The sequence below is a fragment of the Apus apus genome, chromosome 6 (genome assembly GCF_020740795.1).
Source record: "Apus apus isolate bApuApu2 chromosome 6, bApuApu2.pri.cur, whole genome shotgun sequence".
NCBI lineage: Eukaryota > Metazoa > Chordata > Aves > Apodiformes > Apodidae > Apus > Apus apus.
In genome coordinates, this window is record NC_067287.1 from 27,125,864 (window position 1) to 27,146,836 (window position 20,973).

The 20,973-nt window shown below is 39.3% G+C and overlaps 1 protein-coding gene across 2 annotated transcripts in view; it reads left to right on the forward strand.

Annotated features, from left to right (window-relative positions):
• The first annotated feature begins 12,528 nt into the window (after positions 1-12,528).
• Positions 12,529-20,973, forward strand: part of ADAM23 (ADAM metallopeptidase domain 23) — a 67,794-nt gene continuing 59,349 nt past the window's right edge. For both annotated transcript variants that reach the window (XM_051624115.1, XM_051624114.1), the window contains exons 1-2: positions 12,529-12,694; positions 13,715-13,941. In XM_051624115.1, the coding sequence (XP_051480075.1) occupies positions 12,529-12,694; positions 13,715-13,941 (393 nt within the window). The remainder of the gene's footprint in view (positions 12,695-13,714; positions 13,942-20,973) is intronic.

Genomic DNA, 20,973 nt, shown 5'->3' on the forward strand with positions numbered 1-20,973 from the left:
AATCTTTAAGGATTTGTGTTGTTTCAGAGCCACAGTGCTGCAGGTTTAGCAGAACATTAATCCTCAAGGTTGAGCTGAAAGCAGCTGCTGTCAGTGCAAAAACCTCCAGTGACAGACATGAGCCTGGATCAGTCCCCAACCAGGATGTACCATTCTGAGAGGTATTCATTTCATTGGTCATGCTCTGAGTATTTTTGCCATTTGTTTGATATACACATATGCATTATTTTGCTATACAGTTATCAACAGCAAAAAAGCTTTACAACCATGGGAAACAATAATTTTTACATGAGTCTACATGCCTTGCACCAAAACACCCAAGAAGGCCAGTTACATTAGAGTTTTTACTTGCTGCTTCCGATTGAGAATATGTTTAGCTTGATTTTCTTCAATGGCTTACATGTCAGTTAACATAAAATCAAAGACCGTTTCCTATCACCCTGCCTTGACCCAAAATGCTAATTCTTCCTGTGTTCTTAACTAGTGTTTTGATAGCAAGTATCACAACACAGACAACTGCACAGATAGGCTGCCAGTGTGCATTCTTCTCCCAGCTGCACAGCTGGGTCAGGCAAGCTAACTATAGCTTTGTTTCTGTGAGTGGTATGTCAAAGCCATCTATTTATAAACCAAATTAGAAAATGCCTTGGAACTGTAATTTTTCTTTCAGGCTTCACTTTCAGCTGTCCAGAAGCTCAGTATTCCATGTTCATAGATTTGGTTATAAAATTGGACTTGCCTGAAGAATAAAAATATTAACCAAACCAAAACAGAAAGAACCCTGTTAAGTTGTTAAATTTAAAAAATATAGGTATCAGTCAGGAAACATTTAAAAATATTTTTATACCTTTAATTGCAAGATGTTATATGAAGGCTGTGGGGATGCACTAACCAAATAGAAAAAAAAAAAGGGCATATTTATTTTTTCAGTTTTCAATAATTTCTAATTAGCAGTTATCCTTAAAAATATTTCTTAATAATAGACTGGTATTATGCTTGTTTTAAGGGTTGGAAAAGTGTAGTAAGATGCTTAAGCAAAATACTCTAAACATGTTGACTAGTTTTGATCTTCTTTGGTTTCAAATCAAGATGCATGGTTACTTAGAGATTTAAATGGCCTGGATGCTCGTCCCAGTCTTGGCTAGATATTTATGAGGTAGGTTAGGTAACCTAAAATGAACATCAATAAAAATGCCATTCAACATAAATGGAGATTCTTAATAATGCGAGGATAAGCAGCCTTCCAGAACCCACAAGAGAAACATAAACCCTCCATTTTTTTCCAGTTTTAGGATCAATAAACGGTATTGCAGGGGCCTGACTTTTACTCTGGCTTTGTTGGGGCCTGGGTGAAGTGGTGGAGTTTAGATTTTGATTATATGGGCCAAACTGCATCAACCTCCAGTGGAGCGATATTTTAGTCTGTAAGTAGCCAGCTTTTTCTCAGTGGAGCCATTCTCTAAACATGAGAGATAACAGCACGAGGAATTAATAGCCAACAGCAACCCACAGTTGGTGATGTCAGGAGTCTATGCAAATGATTTGGGAAATGTTTTCTCTGTTAAATAATAGTCCTCTCTTGCAGATTAATCTTCTAAACTAAGCACTTTCTTTAAATATAAACTGCTCTGTGCCACTTTTAGAACACTCAGATTGCTTTGTTAAATTATTAACCAGTTTTTATCATCAGTAGGAGAGTTTTTATAGAAATTAGAACAGGATCTTACTGGTTATTTTTAAAATGTGCCAACGTGAAGGCCTGTACCTGTGACAAGGCTCATGAAACATAACAGAGCTGTTGTATGGATTTTGAAGGAATTAAAAAACTAGAGATAGAAAAAAAATTTTTAGGTGTAAAGCTCCATCCAGGTTTGGTCCTTACAGTGTATTTTATGTTTTGCTTCTGAAATTAGTGGATGCTAAGGGTGCTCAGCAGCTTTTGGTAAGTTTTTATCATATTTCCAGATCCAACTAGTAGTATTATGAATACTGAAGCGAGAGGAAAGCTGGTATTTAAGGCTTAATTTACTGGTAAGCATTTTTGCTTGCCACTAGAAGGTCCCATTTCTGCTCATGGTGATACTGATGGACAAGCTCTCAGGGTCCGTCACTCCTGGCCTGTGTTGCTGGTGCGGGCCTGCAAGATCCAGTGTCAGAACCGTGGTGGGAGCAGCTGAGAGGCAAATGGGGCAGCCCAAGCTGTGGGAAATATGCTATCTGCACACTCAGAGAGCATTCTCCTGCCATGTGAGCACATTATTTCCTCCATGACCTAGTTACATGAATAAAAAAATCTTCCCTCTTCATAACTACAGCAACAGAGAATTTATTAATGTTTGGCACTATAAATAAAAGGTTACTGTGTCTTAATTTTACTAGGTTGCTTTAAAACCTGTAAGATCTTTATGGAAGTTAGTAGGTAGCTTCTGATTGGCTGACAGTCCTAAGTGCACATTTTTAGAAATGAGTCTGTAAGGATGACTCAGGCTTGGCAGCCCAACAAAAGATGTTCCCTCTGTAAAACAGTTACATCTGAGAATGTAAGACTGTTTCTTCCTTACTCTTTTTTTGGAGGGGGTGGGGGAGATTGCTAGGATGATAATGAATGTTTTAAAATTGAGCTCTGCAGTTCTGCTGTATGACAGCTCATATATGCCAAATAACATTTTATACCCTGACTGAATAAGCACATTAGTGCTTCCAGTACAGATTCTAGTCTTGGCTCCACAACTCATTGCCTTTACCCATATGTGTGGAACCAAAAAGTGTTCCAGGCACCAGCATTTAAATGTCACTTTAAACTTATTAATGTACTTATCTAAACCTAGGCTGAGGGGTTTTACCATATGGCCCCATCTGTAAGGGCTGCTCTGGCAATTACTAAATACAAAGCATCTTTCCCTGCAGCCCAGCAGCAAAGAGGAGTACGCTGTGAGCTCTGTCCAGCAATTTGCCTCTCTAAAAGGAACCCTTAAAAAAGCAATGAAGGCAAATTTAGAGTTGCTGTACTGCTGAAAATAGAACCACAGAGAATTCAAGGTAATGTAACAAGTCTGGAAGCCTTGATTGGTATCCATCCTTGGAAACCAGGGAGAGACTTCAAGCATGGTAGCTCCTGCATGGTAACCAATTCTTTCTGGCATGGGTCTGGGTACTGTGCTGCAGAGTAGAATGGGAAGGTCAAGTTTAAAACAATTGGGATAAATAAAATAGGGTGATTCTTTAGCTACCATAAAACAGGCTGGCATTTTGAACTGCACTGTTGAGTAGCCAACATTTCTGAAGCAGAAATAGAATTGCATAAGTTTCTTGTGGTATAAGAATGCAAAATAATGCAAAAGAGATTACATAACTCTGATTGCATTGCTTCCATTCTAAGCATGATTATTTTTTTTAACTGATGCTCATCCGTGTCCATTCAGCTATTGTTATTTCCCCTGTGAAGACTGTAGGTGGTATAATATTGTATTGCTTAAACAGTCACCAAATCAATGGATGGTTGTGGCTGTTTAGAGGCAGTTTTCTCTTCTACAAGAAAAGTCAATTTAGGCAGAATGAGGAAAAAGAGACATTTTGCACTCAGCAGGATTCCTTTGGTAAACGGAAGTTTCATTGATTATGCAACAGTTTGGAGAGCAATGTAAATTTTGGGATGGGGCTAAAATAATATATATACTAAAAAAAGGCAGGAAAAAACTGTCCAGTTGAAAGGGCCTTGAAATGCCTTTGGCCAGCAGAGGACAGATTGTCCTTTGGATGGTGCAGTTAATCTGCAATGTACCTTTGGGCATGTTCCCCTGCTGTTTAATGCTTCAACCCACCAGGCTCTACCAGATGAAGTGTATTTGTTTATTTAATAAATGCTTTTGCACTCCAAATGCTACATGCAGTAGTAGCACATGATAACAATAATTAACAAGAATCCAAGTTCTGTGATTTAACTCTTAATTAGCAGCTCTATTGTCCAAGTGTTTTGTATTTGTTATGGGAAGAGGATTTGGTCTGAAACCAAATGTAGTTGGAAATGAGATTTCTTTTAATTTTGGTTCTTGCTCAGGTACTGGATGCTTGCAATGCTTTGATTATCAGCCTTGGTCCCTTTCAGCTACAAGTAGGAGCAGCTAATCTTCTGGAGTTGCTCACTTAAGCAAGTATTTTCTGCTGCGAGATAATGCATTCCTATGGTTTTCTTAATATTTATGTGAAATTCTGTAACTGTGATAGCGTAGTTGGCACAACAAACTTAATTGGAGGTGTGAACTGCTTTTGGTGATGTCTCACTTCAAGAAGTAGCTGGCATATGTCTGCATACAGTCAACTTTGCCATGCCACTCCAGCTCTTATGCAGCAAGAAATTGTTCTGGCATCATCCTGCATTGAAGGCTTTGGTCTCACAAGGCAACAGTATTGAGAAAGGGAGTTACCTCCTTCTTTATTTATGAGGCTTCTGGTGCCCATTTGTAAAAAGCAGGACAAAGAGGATGAGAAAGTGGAAGATGGTTAAAGTTGGAACATTTCTTAGCCTAAGATAGAGAAAAACAAATTAATTAAGTCCCCATAAGGAGCTGTTTCATAAGTAATAATGGAAAGCTATTTTTGAAGTATGGGTTTTGAATATTAAACATGTTGGGGGGGTGGGGGCAATATAGGAAAACTATCACCTTTCCAACCATGGAAAATAATGATGCTTTAACTTCAAGGTCTTAAAAAAATGGTACATTTCCATAGCAGCAACAAATAATAATGTGTGTTTAAATTTATGGTTAACTAGTAGGATAATCACGAGGAACATATGCACATAGAGAAATAATAAGATCTTTGAAGGGTGACTAAGTGTGAGCAAATGTGGGTGAGAGGAAGAATGGAAGCAGCAGGGTAAGTGGCATAATTTCACATCCCCCAAGAGTGGGGTTCTGACAATCCACATGGTCAGGCTGAGTGCGGCTCCTGTGGGTGTGAAAGGGGAGTATCCACTGCCATGGTTGTGAGGACTTCAGACTATTTTGTGCTCTAGAGATTTGTGGCTGAGATTTTGGTTCAGAAATTTAGTAAGAAGACTGAGGGGTGCATAATACTTCAGGAAAGACTGTTTGGGTCTTATTTGCTTTTGTACCAAGCTGATGCAGCAGAAGTAATCCCCTGAAGTATCTGCTGCATTATGACACTGGCAGTTTGAGTTTAGTAAACTAGTAAAATATTACTGGGATGTGATTCTTTCTGTGCTTTGGGAGACTGAAAATTTGCTGGAGCTTCCTTAGGAAGCAAGAATCTCTGTAAGGAATTAACAGCAGAAATTATGCAAAGCATTCAGCAGGATCTGTGCATAATTTTGATACAATATTACAAAATAACTATGTTGACATTACCAGATGCTGTCTTTGGCAGATGAATCATGAGAATTGCCAGATTTGTGACTGACCTCTTTTAAATTTGGGAATCCGCAGGTCCAGACTGATTGGTGGGGAGAAGCTGAAAGAGGACTTTCTTTGGTTGTTTATCAAACTTGTAAGGCAATTAGTTTAAAAGGTCTTTGGTGGGGGTGATGATAACACACCAATCTGTGATCCACTTCCAACACTGGAAGTTATTTATGTGACAACAAATACATTTTAGTAATTCAAATGTGTTGGGGACACCCTAGGACTTCCATGAAACACTTTGATAATACTTTGCACTGATTTTTCTTAAAAATTCAGACCATGTCTTCAGAGATAGAATGGTTAAATGTTTTAGGGTCTCTAGAGGAAAGTGTCAAATTCTATATATATTCTCAAAAAAAAATATCTCTCAAGATAGTGTGTTTCATGACTAATTCATCCCTATGCCTAATTAGGAAAGGAACAGGGAAACTGGTCCAAATTTGTCTATGGAGAAAAGGCAGGAAGCCTAATTGGCTATAGCAGCTTTTAAAAATAATTATTTTCCTTTTCCATAGAGCTGCATTTTATGGAAATGCCAGGATTTCCCCCATCTGACTAACACTGCTGCTTCTCAGCACTTCTACATATCTTTTATAGCATAGGATGATAGTAATGGCAGCAGGATCAGCACAGGTCTCTCTGCTGAATGCAGGACTGTGTAGAAGTCTCTGAATTGAGCAGCAGCCTCAGCACCTGCAAATTATTGGAAGAATAATTTTTTTTATTATTTTTGGGTGAACATAAAAAAGCCACTATAACACCTTCAAATGCAGCATTTCTGTGCCCAGTGAACCACCTTCCAAACAGTAGTAGCTGTAACTAGAACGTTCCTTTCCCAGTGAGGTTTAGTAGCTCAAGCATGTGTTGTACTGGCATGGCCATATTCCTTCTGTTTCTCAAGCTAATGCAGTCCTGGCTAGTCTGGTTGTCTCTGTGCTGAACATAACATCCTTCATGGTTTTGACTACAGTTTCATGAAATTTTCACCCATCACTTGGGCTTAGATGCTGTAAGCATCAAGAGTCTGGTCATTTCTACCAGCAGGGGGAATGAACTATTAGCGCTAGTCCTGGCAGAAGAAGAAATGGATTTCTCTTAGGCATGCATAAATTTAGGCTGGAAAGTAGAAGGATTTACTTAGTGATTCTAACAATGAGCTTCTGGATCAGTCTTCCAGCAGTAGTATAAGGGCAAAAACCCTGCTTTCTTTTAAATGCAACTTAAGAAAGGAACTGTGTAATGCAGTAGCCAGTGGTAGCAGGGGGCTGGACTTGATGACGCAAAAGACCCCTTGCAGCCCTTTTCTCCCCTGGCACAGGCTCAGGGAAAACTGCTTATATATTCACACTCCTTTGTAAAGTTGCACTGGAATAGCTGCAATCTGACTTTTTTAGAACCTACTATTTGGAAGTATTTGATCAGCTTTGGCAAGTCCTTGGGATGTGAACATGTATTTAGTTTAAAGTAAATATAAATAAAAGTACAGATTTAAGTAAGATTTCTCCTGACACCCTGTCGTACTTTCTTGAGACTGTTCTTACATTTTAACTCACAAAAGTGAAATAAACTAGCAAGGATGTCACATCCACAGTTGGAAATGCTTGCTTATTAGAAGAACAGCTTTTTTTTCTTTTTTCTTTTTTTTTTGTCCTCCCTTCTCTGCTAGTGGCATATGTTTTACTTGCTAAGTATATCCATATTAGAACAGCTGAACAAATGTGTTTTAGATAGCATCACTGACCAGCATGTTTCTGCTGCTTCTGTGTCTCTTATTAATAAATTGGACAATATGGTGAATAATTGAAGCCTTTAGTATCATATTTCCATTTATGGCAAATATACCTCACTGTAGTATCTTTTGTATATAATAACTTACATGTACTTGTTTAAATGTTGCTGAGGAATCCTACTAAACAACTTGTAAAACCTTTTGGCTATGAATGCTTGCTTAATTACACAAGTACATAGCAAATTAATTCTGAAATTAGTCTGGTGTGGCTTATTCAAAGTAATTTTTTTTCCCTGCAATTAAATCACAGATGCTAAGTTTCACCCAGATACAAATTGAACTGCAATTAATAAAACCTCTGACTCATTTGCTATTAGCAGCATAGCTGTGTTCCTTTCCCTTCCTTGCTGAATGTTGGTAAGATACATTCTTTTTATTACTTACTTTCTTCACTTGACTTTACCATTAACATTTCTCAATGTTTAGGGGGAGGGGGCTGGCAAGTATATCCCAAGTATCTCATATATTAAAACCTGTAGTGCTGAAACAAAGTACTCACAAAAGAGTTAGTTCATTTGTGTAGTACTACTGGTGAGAGGAGTAGCTAAGGTTGATGTGCATGCAGAGCTTTGTAAATGAGTGATAGTTCTGATGGAAAAGGGGCATTTTTACTGAATTCTATTTTATTATATGACTGTGTTTAAAATAGTGTTGTGCTAAATATTGTACAGTGTTCAACTACTGCACATGGAGGGGAAAGCTGGGTTTAGGGCTCTGTTGAACTATGGATTAAGTAGCAGGAGAAAACTCTTGTCCTGAAGAGTATGAGGTTGAAATAAAGATGATGGAAAAGTAAAGAGCAGTGGAAACCCTGTTCTGTTAGATCTATGGTTTGGAGAGTGAAGCTTGCTTCAGAAGAATCTAGAGCCACAGCTCTGTTTCCTGCATCAGTCTTATGTGTTTGTTGCATTGCTGTGACATTTATGCCTTTTTTAGGTTCCCCTCAGTCACTAAAAAGTATTTAAATAAGCTAAAAGAAACAGAATAAATGAAAAGTACTTATTTTTTGACCAAATGCTGGGTTGCTGCTGTGCTGTTAAGTGGTGGGATGTGTAGCAAAAGACGGTTATATTGTAAGAAAACAATGTAACAACCCTTCATATATAAAGAATCTGTTTTGCACTAATAACTGAGGAGCTCTGTGGATGGCTGAACATGGAAAATCAGTGCGTGTTCAAACATATGTGATTAAAACAAGGTTATACTAATGCAATGTATTGTTTATAGTAACTTGGTGATAGAAGAAACCTGGGAGTTAATTTAAGTATAAATTATCCACACTTACACTGCACATAAGGTAAGGAAACATGAGTAGCATGAAATTTCAGTACAACTTTGCCTTAACTGTTAACCACCTGTTGAGAAGCAGAAAATGGCTACCACTTTCTTTTGCATGCAAATTACATGTTGTGTGGATTAGTTATGTGCCAGCTAATAAGGCTTCATTGTTGTTCAAGGTCCCCTGTGTAATTACCACTTTTTAGACCTGCAGTGTCTTTGGTACCCCTCTTAGAGCTGTTATATTTCTTCTGTTATTTACAGCACTGCCTGAATTACTTGGTATTGCAAGTCAAAAGGAAATTTATCTAACAGATATAATTTTGTCCTGTGTCTATACAGCAGAGAACACAGCAGGACCTTAGCCTATGGCTGAGCCTGCTACTAATATGAATAAATCATAATTATACTTGGCTGCTGCACTCACCTCATGGTAGAACTCAGTAGTAGCAGCTTCTACTCTGCTGTTTGTGCTGCCTGTTCCCTGGTGTTATACCCTTCATCACCTGAGCCCAGTCTTGAGCTGCCCAACTGGTATCACCTGTTATTACCAAAGTAACCACACTAGTCTTCCCATGCTTAACGGCCTGTTAAACTGAGTATTTGATATTGCAGTTTACTCTTCTGTAATTATTATCACTATTTTAAACTTGATGGGCAGTATTCTTATGGCATCCTTACAAAGACTTTGTGATAAATTAGTCATTAATGTTTGTACTTCCTGAACTTGTTTCCTTCATTTTCCTCTTTCTGTTAAAATGGTAAACATTGTCTCTGAGGAATATACAGAATTACCCCACCTGCTTATGTGTTACAGAACCTAACTGGATTCTTCAAATAAATGTTAGATAAAAGACTACTGATGAAATTCAGAAATTTTCTTAATTTCCTAATAAGACACAGTCTTACTGTGCTCACTCAGCAAGATCAGTATTAATTATGCCTCGGTAAGAAGCGATTTGTTTAATAACATATTCTACGTGGAGACTTACCCAAGTCAAGTGATAGATTGCTTTATTTTTTCCGATGATCTGAGAAAAGGCATTTCATCATGTTAGAAGGTTGCAGCTTTACCAGCAGATTAACAGAGATTAACTAGGTGTCAATATGAACAGCCAAGACTACTATCAGCAGTTTTGCATCTGAAGTCTTTTAGATCTGAATAGTAGCATTACAAAATTTCATCCCATGTGCTCTCTGACCCCATCCTGATAAAGGAACAATGAATTAAAAACTCTGGACAATCATGTGGAGATGTGATGTGAAGTTTATTTATCACCCAGATTGAAATTATGTCTATACCTTGCACAGTGTGCTCCCCAGCCAGGCTTGAAGCACCAGCTATCAGCAGTTCCGTGTGCCTGTGCCTTAAATGTGTCTGTATCTTTCATTTGGTACAGATGCTGCTACAATAACCCACACTGCTGTTAGTTTGTTTTCAGACACCTGCAGTGCAGTCTAACTGGGATTATTTAATAGAATCTTTCAAAAATGAAAGCAGGTTTAAAAAACCAGCAGCTGTCATTCCCAGTGGGATATTTCATCTTGAGCTGATTATGCTCTATGAACTGCACCTGACCACCTGATGGTTTGTAGCAGGTTTATGAAACACAGCTTGAGTTAATGTCCATTAGGGACTGGGAGACTAGGCATGTCTACTTTGCATGGTTAATTCAGGTGATTATTTCTGCTGCACAGAAACTTTTACATGAGTTAAAAGAACTTTTGGAAATCTTTGCCCTAGACGACCTTTGTAGAAAGAGGCAATCATTACCCTCAAAATCTGTGCAGCAAAAATAAGGGTGGGTAGTTTCAGAGAGCAGATGTTCGTAGCATTTGTCTTTGCTAGACTTGGTTTTGTGGGGTTTTTTTTGTTGTGTTAGGAAAGCTAGTTTCTGGATTTTATTTTTTTTAACTGTATGGTCATTCTACTCTTTTTTTCTTTGCTCTTAATAATTAAAAAAAAAGTATTTATTTTAGATTTAGATGCACTGATATGACTGGTCCTTTGATCTGTTTATATATTTCTGGGGAGAAACAGGACTGCTGTTGGGTGAAATGTTCTAGTTGATATCTAGTGATGAGGAACAGGAGAGCTAGGTGGACAGCAAGGAATAGCTTCTTATATAGGAAAAGTGTAGAGTTTTCTCCCTAGACCCAGACAACAAAGAAATCCTAGGGCACTTTTTCTGTTACCTTTCACACCTGATAACCCTGTGAGTCTGTTTTTTCTATGTGTTTGCCTGTTGTTAGATACTTAGATATTGAGCTTCCACAGACAGCACTTACTTGGATAACATGAGAATTCAGAATTAACATTTTTAGAAGTAATAATGCTACTGCTATGACATGGTCTGCATGGTAATGATTTGTAAAACTGCTTATACTTTCTAAATAAACAATGATAATCAATTCAGGCTGAAATCTACAGACAATTATGTGAAACAGAGAATTCCTGTCCTTCTGGAAATCCATGTGGTACCCAGACACAGACTAGAAAAAATAAGCTGACAAATAAAAATCAATATCCAGACAAAAAGAAGCAACATTGTTATTTTTTCAGCAACAAGACCTGCACCAAAATAAAGAATATCTGTTCTTGAACATCCTAAGTCTGCTGGGCAAAATGTGCACTAAGAACTCAATATCAAAACTTGCCTCAACTCAGCTTCCAGGTTTCTCTGACCCGTGAAGCCATGGAATGAATACAAAGCAGCATGTTAATCTTCTCAGACCTCTCAAGTTATTTTTATCTTTGCAAATATTCTTCACACTGGTGGTTCAACCCAAGCATGCTGGAATGAAAGGAGATACTGCTTGCTGCACAGAAATACACCGATACTTCTGCTTGTGACCCAGACTCTGCTGCTGAATGCAGCACTCCAGGGTGGATTTACACCAGGTCACAATCTGACCCTGCAACTTCCCGTAGTGCTCCTCCTTTGTTTCTTGTATACATATCAACTTTATTTGTCAATACATGTAAACTCTTGGTAACATTTAGTCTGGCTCACCTTCCATGACCACCTCGTTGCAGGTTGGCTGCAGTCAGTAAAGATGAATGGGTCACAGGAACTAAAGAAGAGAAAACGGCAGAGTTGTTCCTTGACTGTAGGTGTTGGGAGAGAGTGGAGAGGAGCCAGAAGCTCCACACAACTTTTGGAGCAGAAGGAGGGCAGGATTCATGGGAAAGGCCCCAGTGTTATGAAATGGCTCATCTGCCTTGACTGTGCACATGCTGAGCTCCCCTGGAAGCAAACGGACCCATTGCTTCCTCTTCTTGTCCCCCAGTGCATTTTCCAAGCCTTGCTCTGGGCTTCCAGTTTCCAAAGTTCTTAAAATAAATGGAGTATTTCCAAACTCAGCTCCTTGAAACTGCGCACGCTGCAAAAGTGGGTTTCTGTGTGTTACCTCCATCAGGAAGACACGTACTTGCCCTTTGCCTGCCCCAGGTGCAAGCTAAGCCTCCTCGGCGCTCGTCCGGCCGGTTCGCGGCCGGGCCTGCCTTTGCGGCCGCGCCGGGGGAAGCGCGGGGCCGTGCCCTTGCCGTCGCGGCCTGTCCCGCGCCCCGGGCAGCGCTCCGGGCGGGTGCGGGTCCGCGGGGGCAGCGCTCCGGGCGGGTGCGGGTCCCCGGGCCTGCGGGGGCAGCGCTCCGGGCGGGTGCCCGGGCTGGGGCTTTCGGGCCTTTCACCTCCGTCCGCCTCGCGCCGCGCGCGCCCCGCGGCAGCACAACGGACAGCGCCGCGCGGCCCCACCCACGCGCCCGGCGCGGGACGAGGTCGGCGCGCGTGCGCCCGGCGCGGGGCTGGGGCGGGTTGGAGGGGAAGGTGCGCGCGCCGCTGCCAGCCCGCCCTCGCGCTGAGGTAACGGTCTCCCGGGGCGGCGGGGGGACCAGCCAGACGGGCGGGAGCGGCCGCAGGGAGCCCCGGCCTCGCCCCGCCGCAGCCCGCTGCCCGCCCGGCGCCCCCGGGCACAGCCCGTTGGGGGTGAGGGCGCCGCGCTGCCCCCCCGCCCGGCCGCCGCCCCGGGGCGCTATGAGCCATGAAGCCGCCCGGCAGCATCTCCCTGCGGCAGCCTCGCTGCGGCCGCCGCCTCCCCGCCGCCCGCCGCCCCGCGCTCCTGCCGCTCCTCGGCCGCCTTGTCTCGCTGCTCCTGGTCCTCCGTGGCTCCTCCTGCCCCCGGGCCCACGCGGTTGCAGCGGCCGCCGGTGGGTATGACGGGGTGTGTGTGCGCGCGAGGCGTCTGCTGCTCCTCGGTCCCCGTCCTCCCCTCCCCTCGGGTGATAAACCCCGGTAACATCTATTTCCCCTGAGCGATTTCGTCCTCCGCCCTCTCCCGCTTTGTCTGCGTGTCTCTTTCGGCTTGTAGAAAAGAGGGATTCAGAAAACGTTTCCTTGGCTTGCTGGCGTCCTCCGATTTTCTGAAGCCAGTGCTGCAGTGTCAGATACGGGATGGTGTGTGTAGAAAGAAATACACTGCTGAGCTATGCGACAAAAAAGGAAAAAAAAAGCTTAGGTGGTTCCTGTGTGTGTTTGGATGCACGTATCCAGGGATCTGACTGGGAAGCTGATTTGTTTGGGTTTTTGTGTGTGCTTTTTGTTTATTTGGTTTTGATTGCATATAGGTGGCGGGTGGAATGCTTGTCGGTTTGTGTGTCGTGTTATTATTGTTACATTGCTTCTTGATTGACTGTATCTTGAAATTTTAATGAGGAAGGATACAGGATTTCATATGAAAAGCTGCCACTGGAAAAAAAAAAGGGCTCTTGTCAAAGTTAAAAGAAATCTTCCTATTACGTAAAGAGAATTGGTTAGCATTCAGTTTGCCTTAGGAACACGGGGGTATTGTTAGCCTTTTGTAGATGTTTATTTGTTTTTTTGTGTGTGTGTATTTAATGGAGAAGAGAACTTAGCCATCAAAGAGGGTGTAGGGGGTAACTACATATCCATGAAGCTTTTTTTTTTTCTTTTTGGAGGTTGAGAGGCATTAAAATACTTATAGTCCATGACTGCATGTGAAAATGTATGTGCGCTTAAATAATACTATTTCTGAAACTATTTTATGTGCGAAAAATGAATCAGATCTAGCTCAATGAGTAGGCTATCTTTTTGGTTTGATAGATTGATTAATAAAATGTTAGAATACCAAAAGCTAAATACAGAGCCTTTTTATGGGAATAAACACATTCTGTCATCTAATTTATGCCTGGCATATCTTTCTTCCTCAGACCTGCATTGGAATGAAACAACAGGCGATATAGAGGGAGTACTGGCAGATGAACAGAATTCATTTCAACAGAATAAAAGCAGTAACAGTAAAAATAACAGCTACAGCAGTGCAATCCAGAAAGAAATTACACTGCCTTCAAGACTAATCTATTACATCAACAGAGACTCTGAAACCCCTTACCATATCCTGGATACCAGGGCAAGGCACCAGCAGAAACACGACAAGGTAGGGTAAAAAGAGTCTTTATCTGCAGAGTTTTCAAAACAGTGATATGGGATGTGAAACTGCGTTGAAATGTTTTATTTTGTAGATCTTCAAGATTTAATGGTGGTCCTTACCACCGTTTTTAAGAATTAAAGGAGGAACGTGTAATTAATGAAGAATGTAATTTCCCTTGTGTTAATTTAAAAATTATTAATTTTAGTTTCAGAATTGTTCAGAAGCTGAAGCATAGACTTGTCTGATCAGTGTAAATTTTGGTGTCTTGACTTATGGTTTACCACCATCAACAAAATGCTTCTTCCAAAATAGGTCTAAACTGCACAAATGTCTGCATAGGGAGTTTCTTTAGAATCCTGAAGTTACAGCATGAGTTACTTGCCTTTGAGTGTATCATGCACTACCTAATAAATGCAGTACTGGTTTGCTGCCAGTGTATGACCAGCAAAGACCACTGTGAAGTGTTACAAGTTTTTGTCAAAGAGTACCTACATTTTTCATTTTTAATGACAAGATCTAGTATTTCATTTTGTATAGATGCATATAGTATTTTTTTTCTGAAATTGCATGGGATTGAATAAACTTTGGTTTTGTGAAATAGTATGGTAAAGAAGTAAACCTACTCTATGCTGGTCTTACTTAGGAGGCATCCCTTAGAATGATTTCACCGTATTTTTACTAAATTTTTATTAAAAAAAAAAAATAATCTTCCCACAAGTTGAAAAGCTAAAGTGAAGGTAAAGAAGGTTTGTATAGGAAGAGATTGCCATGGTAGAGAAAGGGACAGAAAAGCAGATGAGTATGTATGATATTACTGAAGGACTTAGCTACAAGGGAGTTTCTTCCTATTGAATTGCAGTTATTTTGAAATTTTAGAAAGTTAATTTGTTATGCACTATGTGTATTTTGTTGCTATTTATGTGCCATTTCAGATGTGGAATTTATAAGGATGTATGAGCTTTGAAAAAAAGATGAGATAGTTGTATAGCTTTAATGTTTTAATGGTAAGAAAGGTTGCTAGGTTGCTTCTTAGCTTATTGAACCTGGATACCAGTGTGTGCCATATACACCATATATATTATGGATGGCACAGAAAAATGGCTTGATTGTTGGAAAATTAAGAACTAATACCCCTTTAAAGTGAGACCACTCTCTTAAATAAACAGCAGGGATTTTCTGTTCTCGTCTTTGGAAAGGGGTATGGGAAGAAAGAGATTGGCAAATGCTTGCAGACTTGCCTTTGGGAATAGTGCTTCCTCCATGTTTCTACGTTGTTTTTTTTCTTGGGAATACACAGAGTAAAATGTCTGCCAGTCTCCTTACTTACCTAGCATTCCCACAAGAACATTGCTGCCGTTGCCTATCCTTCCTATGCCCTACCTTATATCTACCTGTTGGGGTAAAGCTCTGCAGAAATCAGTGCTGACAGAATTGGTATTGATTTCCGTGGTTATACATGGTGCTGAGTATGGTGTAAAGTGGATCTCCTTTCTACTCACTGTGTCCCTTTTAAGTGCAGAGAATGCTAACGTTGCAGTTTTGCCCACAGAAGGATTCTTTAAGATTGGGACTTCATGGACAGCTGACATTAGATTGATTTCATTCTTCTGGCACTAAACTTTTTTTGCTTTGATCCATTTAGTTGAAGGGAAGTGTTGATTGTGTTCCTTGTCTGGACTAATTTTTGCATATCTTTCTTCCAGAGCACCATGGAGGGTTCCTCCCCTTCACCCCTCCTTGCATCTTGTGTACTTCCTTGCATGAATTCCTTTCTTTACACTTACATCTATTTTACCAATATACAATAAAAAATATTGTGGTTATTTTGTACTGTTTCATAGTCACTGTAATCACCTCTGTAGAGAAATAATTGGGGAGGGAAGTCTGCTTAGGATGTAAAAGGAAAACAACCCATAAAGAAAACAGAATGCAATTGGATTGTGAAAGAGGGTTTTGACATTTGTTGGGTTTGGTTTTTTTTGGTGGATGAGATGTTTAGTACTAGGTTTTATCCTTTCCCAGAATTAAAGTAGATATTACAATTGTAATAAATCATGCTTGCAAGATTTTGTTGACTCCCACACTGGTAATAAAACAAAACAATCGAAATACTTATATAGTTAGCTAAAGAAAAAAGCCTATATTTATATAATCAGGATTGATTTTTAGCATGGGGAAAAAAAAAATGTTATATACATACACAGGGAACAGCTGAGGTAAAAAATACAATTTTTTCCCTTTCTTTTATTGTTCTTGGAACCATACACTCTTTATTTTCTTGTTAGCCTTAATATACCATTTATACATGTGCTTTGCATACTCCCTAACTATCGATATTATTCAGTAGACCCCTTTCTGTGGAAGTTCATGGTAGTGGCCAGAAGAACACAAACCATAGGGATACCTTGTGGGACTAGGCCTGAATGTCTCAGATATGCTGAGTCACTATAAGGAGAGGGGAAGAGTAGAGGAAATTGTGTGCATGTGGCAAGAAAGAGGTAAAGCTAGAGAAGTATATTTATGTAAAATGTTTTAAAATATTTATTAAATCCTCTTCCTTAAAAGCAAGAGTCTTGAACCTTCTTCATGGAAAGTATGTAGAAGTGAAAGTCTGGCAAAGAAGACAGTGTACCAGAGAATCAAAAATTCAAAAAAAATAAAATTACTTTCTTAGCACTGATCCTCTTTATCCCCTTTTGAATTTGGTGAAATGCCATCATAATGAGAGGGAGTATGTGATCTAAACTGTTGGCAGAACTTCTCTTACTCCTTCTTGCTCTTCTAAGAAGTTTTTCTCACTGTTGAAAAAGAATGTTCACTCCAGTTTTGAGTAAGTGGTCTGTCTCCGAGGTGGACAGAATTCTAGTATATTAACTGTTTTCTCTTTGTGCTCTAAAAAAAGCATATTTAAAATACTGGGTGCTTGAAGACTCATCTGTATACCTGTTTCCCCATAGTCAAATTAAGGATAGCTAGCTTTGAGTTCTTCTGAGGTTTAGTGTGAAAAGCTCAAAAATTAGTTTGTTTTTAAAGACACACAGAATTCTTGTCTTGCTGAAAGGATCACAAGAATCCTTGAACTTGCTGAAAAGGTATGAGTCATCTGTGCTCTGTGGCTCTGTTTTTCTAATCTTCTTCAAATGGAGGTAGTGTTTTGAATGAACAGGTAATCTCTTTATTGAACCGGATGACTGGGTACTTTGATTTATTTTTGTAGATTGCATATACAGAATTGTTAGGATTTAGCAAGAAGACTTAATGGGACACAACTTGTCACAAAAGGGTAGGAGCAAGTCCTTATGGTAGCTAGTAGAGGGAAAAATCTTGCAATGCAAGATGTGATCTGAAGATAATAGAATTGCCACAGAAGCACAGCTCAGGGCAACCTTACTGAGTTTTGAATGGAAAATAGCTTCAAGTAGGTGTATATGAAGGACAACTGTATCTATTGGACAGTTTCTAACTGTTTTTAGATCATTGAATCTTAAGTTTTCAGAAGCTGTAAAGAGGCAATGCATAATTCTGAGCTGTTAGTGTAATTTTGGGGAGGAAGGAGATGTTAAGAAAACTGCTTTGCCAGACCCTAATGACTGGGAAAAAAAGTAACCTGATAGTAGTTTTAATGGTGAAGACAGTTCCACAACCCCACACATCCCCTCCCACCCCCCAAATATATTAATTTTGTGATATTTTTCTTGGGGTGAAAACTCTAGGTGTTTCTGTTCAAGTCAGCTGTTCCTCGTTTAAATAGAGAAGTTACTCCTGCCAGGCTGAATGTTTTCTGCTATGTTGCATTTCTTTAAAGGTTGAGATACAATGCTGTCTCAGTCCTTCATGTGGCTTTGGTATGTAGTATATGAAAGTTAAGAGGGAAAGCATCTGTAAGATGAAAGAAAAAAAATTGTATTGTAACAGAGGTGGTATTGAAGTAAAAGGAGGCCTGTTTTATAAAAGATGAAAGATCATGGTTAATAGTCTCTCAAGAGTTGGAATTGTGAGAATTCTTACTAAAATTCAGATTCAAATCCTAAGCGGTAATTATTGTCTTCCTTTCCCTTGCCTATCTTAGGCCAGGTCTTCACTTTTAGTCCCCATTTAGTAAAAACTGATCAAAATAATGGACAAACTTCACTTAAGTATATGAGTTGAAGACTTGGAGAATTCTTGTAGTATTTCAGATGGCTTTGCTTTTTTTTCATAATCTTCCGTGGTGAAGCTTCAATTTACACTACTTGCAAATGGATTATTTTGTGTACTTTGTCTTTTTTTCTATTCTGTATTGAATTTGTGTTAATTCAAAGGCTTATCTGGATTCTGTGTCTTCAGTAGTTACTAACAGGAGGGTTGAAATCAGTCTCCCTATACTCTTTGGTTCCTGGGAGTAGAAGGCCATCTTCCTTTTGCCAGCCTACCCTCAAGTAGATCTAAATACTGGTTTCCTAGTTGAAATGTGAGTTATAACATTTCTGAGACTTTTTTTTGGTGATATTTGTGTCCTTTAATGAGCTTCCAGTGATAACCTAAAAAGGGTTTCAGTTCCTAAATGTTAGGTGGTGCAACACTTGTACTTCTTAGGCCTTCTTCTGAAATAATAAAAAAAAAGTTTTTAGATTGTCTTAACATTTGTGAGAAGCTGGGTACTGCGGGAAAATAGTCCAACCTATGGATGCACTAGTTTGTAAAGTCTTGTGAAAAAAACTGTGAGAGACAAATTATTTTAGAGACCAGTGTCAGCACTACAGATGGGTATATAAGTATCGTCAAGTGGGAGAGAGGTGGGCTCTGGCCCTTAAGATTAAAGGAGTAGCAGCAGGATTGTTTTCAGAGGTAGGCCCGAGCCTTTCACTACCAACAATCATTGGATAAAAGTAACATTCTTCAAGTTTTGAGGCTCAAGTGTGTCAGAGTAACCTCTACTACTAACCATTAAAAAGCAGAAACAAATAATCAACAGGAACTTTTCTGAAATCTGGTATGTTTTAAGCATGAGCTTTTACATGCTGCTATGACATTTATGTATGCTGTTTCAGTGTGAAATGCTTTATTTCCAATGAATGGTGGAAGGTTATCTTGGCATATGTGCCACATAGTAGATATCTTCCAAATGCTAAAAGAAGGATAGTTTCTGTGTGAAGCCCAAGAATAGGCAAACAGGAAAAAAATAAAAATATAAGGAACTAATATATAGCCATGTTGATCTGTGACAGAACTTTATTATCAAGAAGGAAGGTCTAGATCAAAAGATGTCTTAATGGTATAAAATCCATCTAAACCTGACTTAGGTTTCTAATTCTGAAATGGGAGTGATGAAACCCTTTGCTCAGCGGCTGTTATGAGAGGCAGCTTCTGGCCATTATTTTAGTCAGCAAAACTATATGCAAAAATAGATTTCTAAAAGCAATGAGCTTGTCATTTGGAGATAATTTCTGTATTAATATAGTAAATGACCCATAGATATTGTCAGTCAGTTAAATAATACTGTTACTTTTGTTTAAAGACTTGTGGCAGAATTAATATTTTTTAAAAGATAAGGCATTGCATTTGGCATACTTTTACTGTGGAGAAAGTAAAACCAATATTGTACTTTACTTTTTGTGATGATGGTTGTAAAATTCCTGGAAGTGTGGAAAAAGTGAATTATAGACAAATGATGCCCAAGCCCAGTACTGAAAACAATGAAAGTGTTCAAGTTGTGACAGAACCGAGATTCCAGTTACAGCTTTCTAGTCTATTTTTCTCTCAAAACTTACAATAAGCTAATGACTGACTTGAAAGAAACTGGAATTCTCTATGTATATGGATTTTTAGCTTGGGAAGAAAACCCCTGAGAGCTACTGCTTTGCACTACTAGCACTCTCAGAATGACTATGAAAATACACAGTAAGAGGTCTAGTCCATAAATATTCTTCAAAATATATGCCACACTATATTATAATTTGAATTTATATTTCTATGCCAATCAGAAAAACACTAGATTTCAGATTACACTTTAGGCATTGTATTACATAGTAGCTGATAAGAGAATACTGTGAAATTATAAGATGTATAACAGAATTCCACTTCCTTCCATCATGGTGGTACATGATGTGTGTGACTGCTGAAACAGCTGATGACAACTCACTGGTAGCTTTCTGTGATAACTTGTTACAGGAAAAATGTCAGTTTTGAGATAAAAACTTCAGTTTACTTACCTTCACCTAGTGTCTAGCTTGTGACTTTCTGGGGTAGCTATCTATTATTAAATTGACTTAACAAAATCTGTATTTGGCTGCAGCAGTGGTGATCACATTCAGCTGAATTCAGAACAGGTTTTTTTGCTAAACTGCAGAGATTTAAAATCCAATGTTTTGAGCTGAGTTTGAAGAACACGCCCTACTGCAGGGTAGCAAATTTGTGTCAGCTGCTTTGGAGCAATTGCTTATGTGTACAGGCTTACATCTGTTGAGGCACAGTAACAGCTAGCAAGTGGTGTTTTATATATGGAAGTATTTTTTTCAGTAATAGCAATAATTAGGTATAATTGTACAAGAAGAACATTTTCTTATGATAGTGACCAAGAATTCAAATTACTTAAAAAAAGTTAAACTGCAGAAAGAGAGAGAATTCATGCTTCATGGCTTAGAAATTTAAGGGATTATCTACATGTGTCATTGATTTGGTTTGATTGGACAAAAGAAAAGCTACAGCAGATCACACTAGATGCCTAGACTAGCTGTCCCTGCGAGCAATCAGTAGCAGTTGCCTGGGGAGGGATATAAAGCTACCAGTCATGGGTTAGTACTTCCTAGACTGGTCTCCCAGACCCCAGCAGTTTGTAGCCCAGGGCCTTCTGGAAGCAGAACTTGTCCTTTGGATTTAATAGCCCCCTGATGGGAGTTTCTGATCTTGAGATTATCCAGTTTTTGGTGGGGTTTGTTTGTTTGTTTGGTTTTTTACACACATACATTTTTTGGTATCTGTTATGTCTTGTGCTAAAGTTTTAGGATTTTGGCATGTTTCAAAAGCTGAAGATGTATACCAGTAGACTGTGATTGCTTT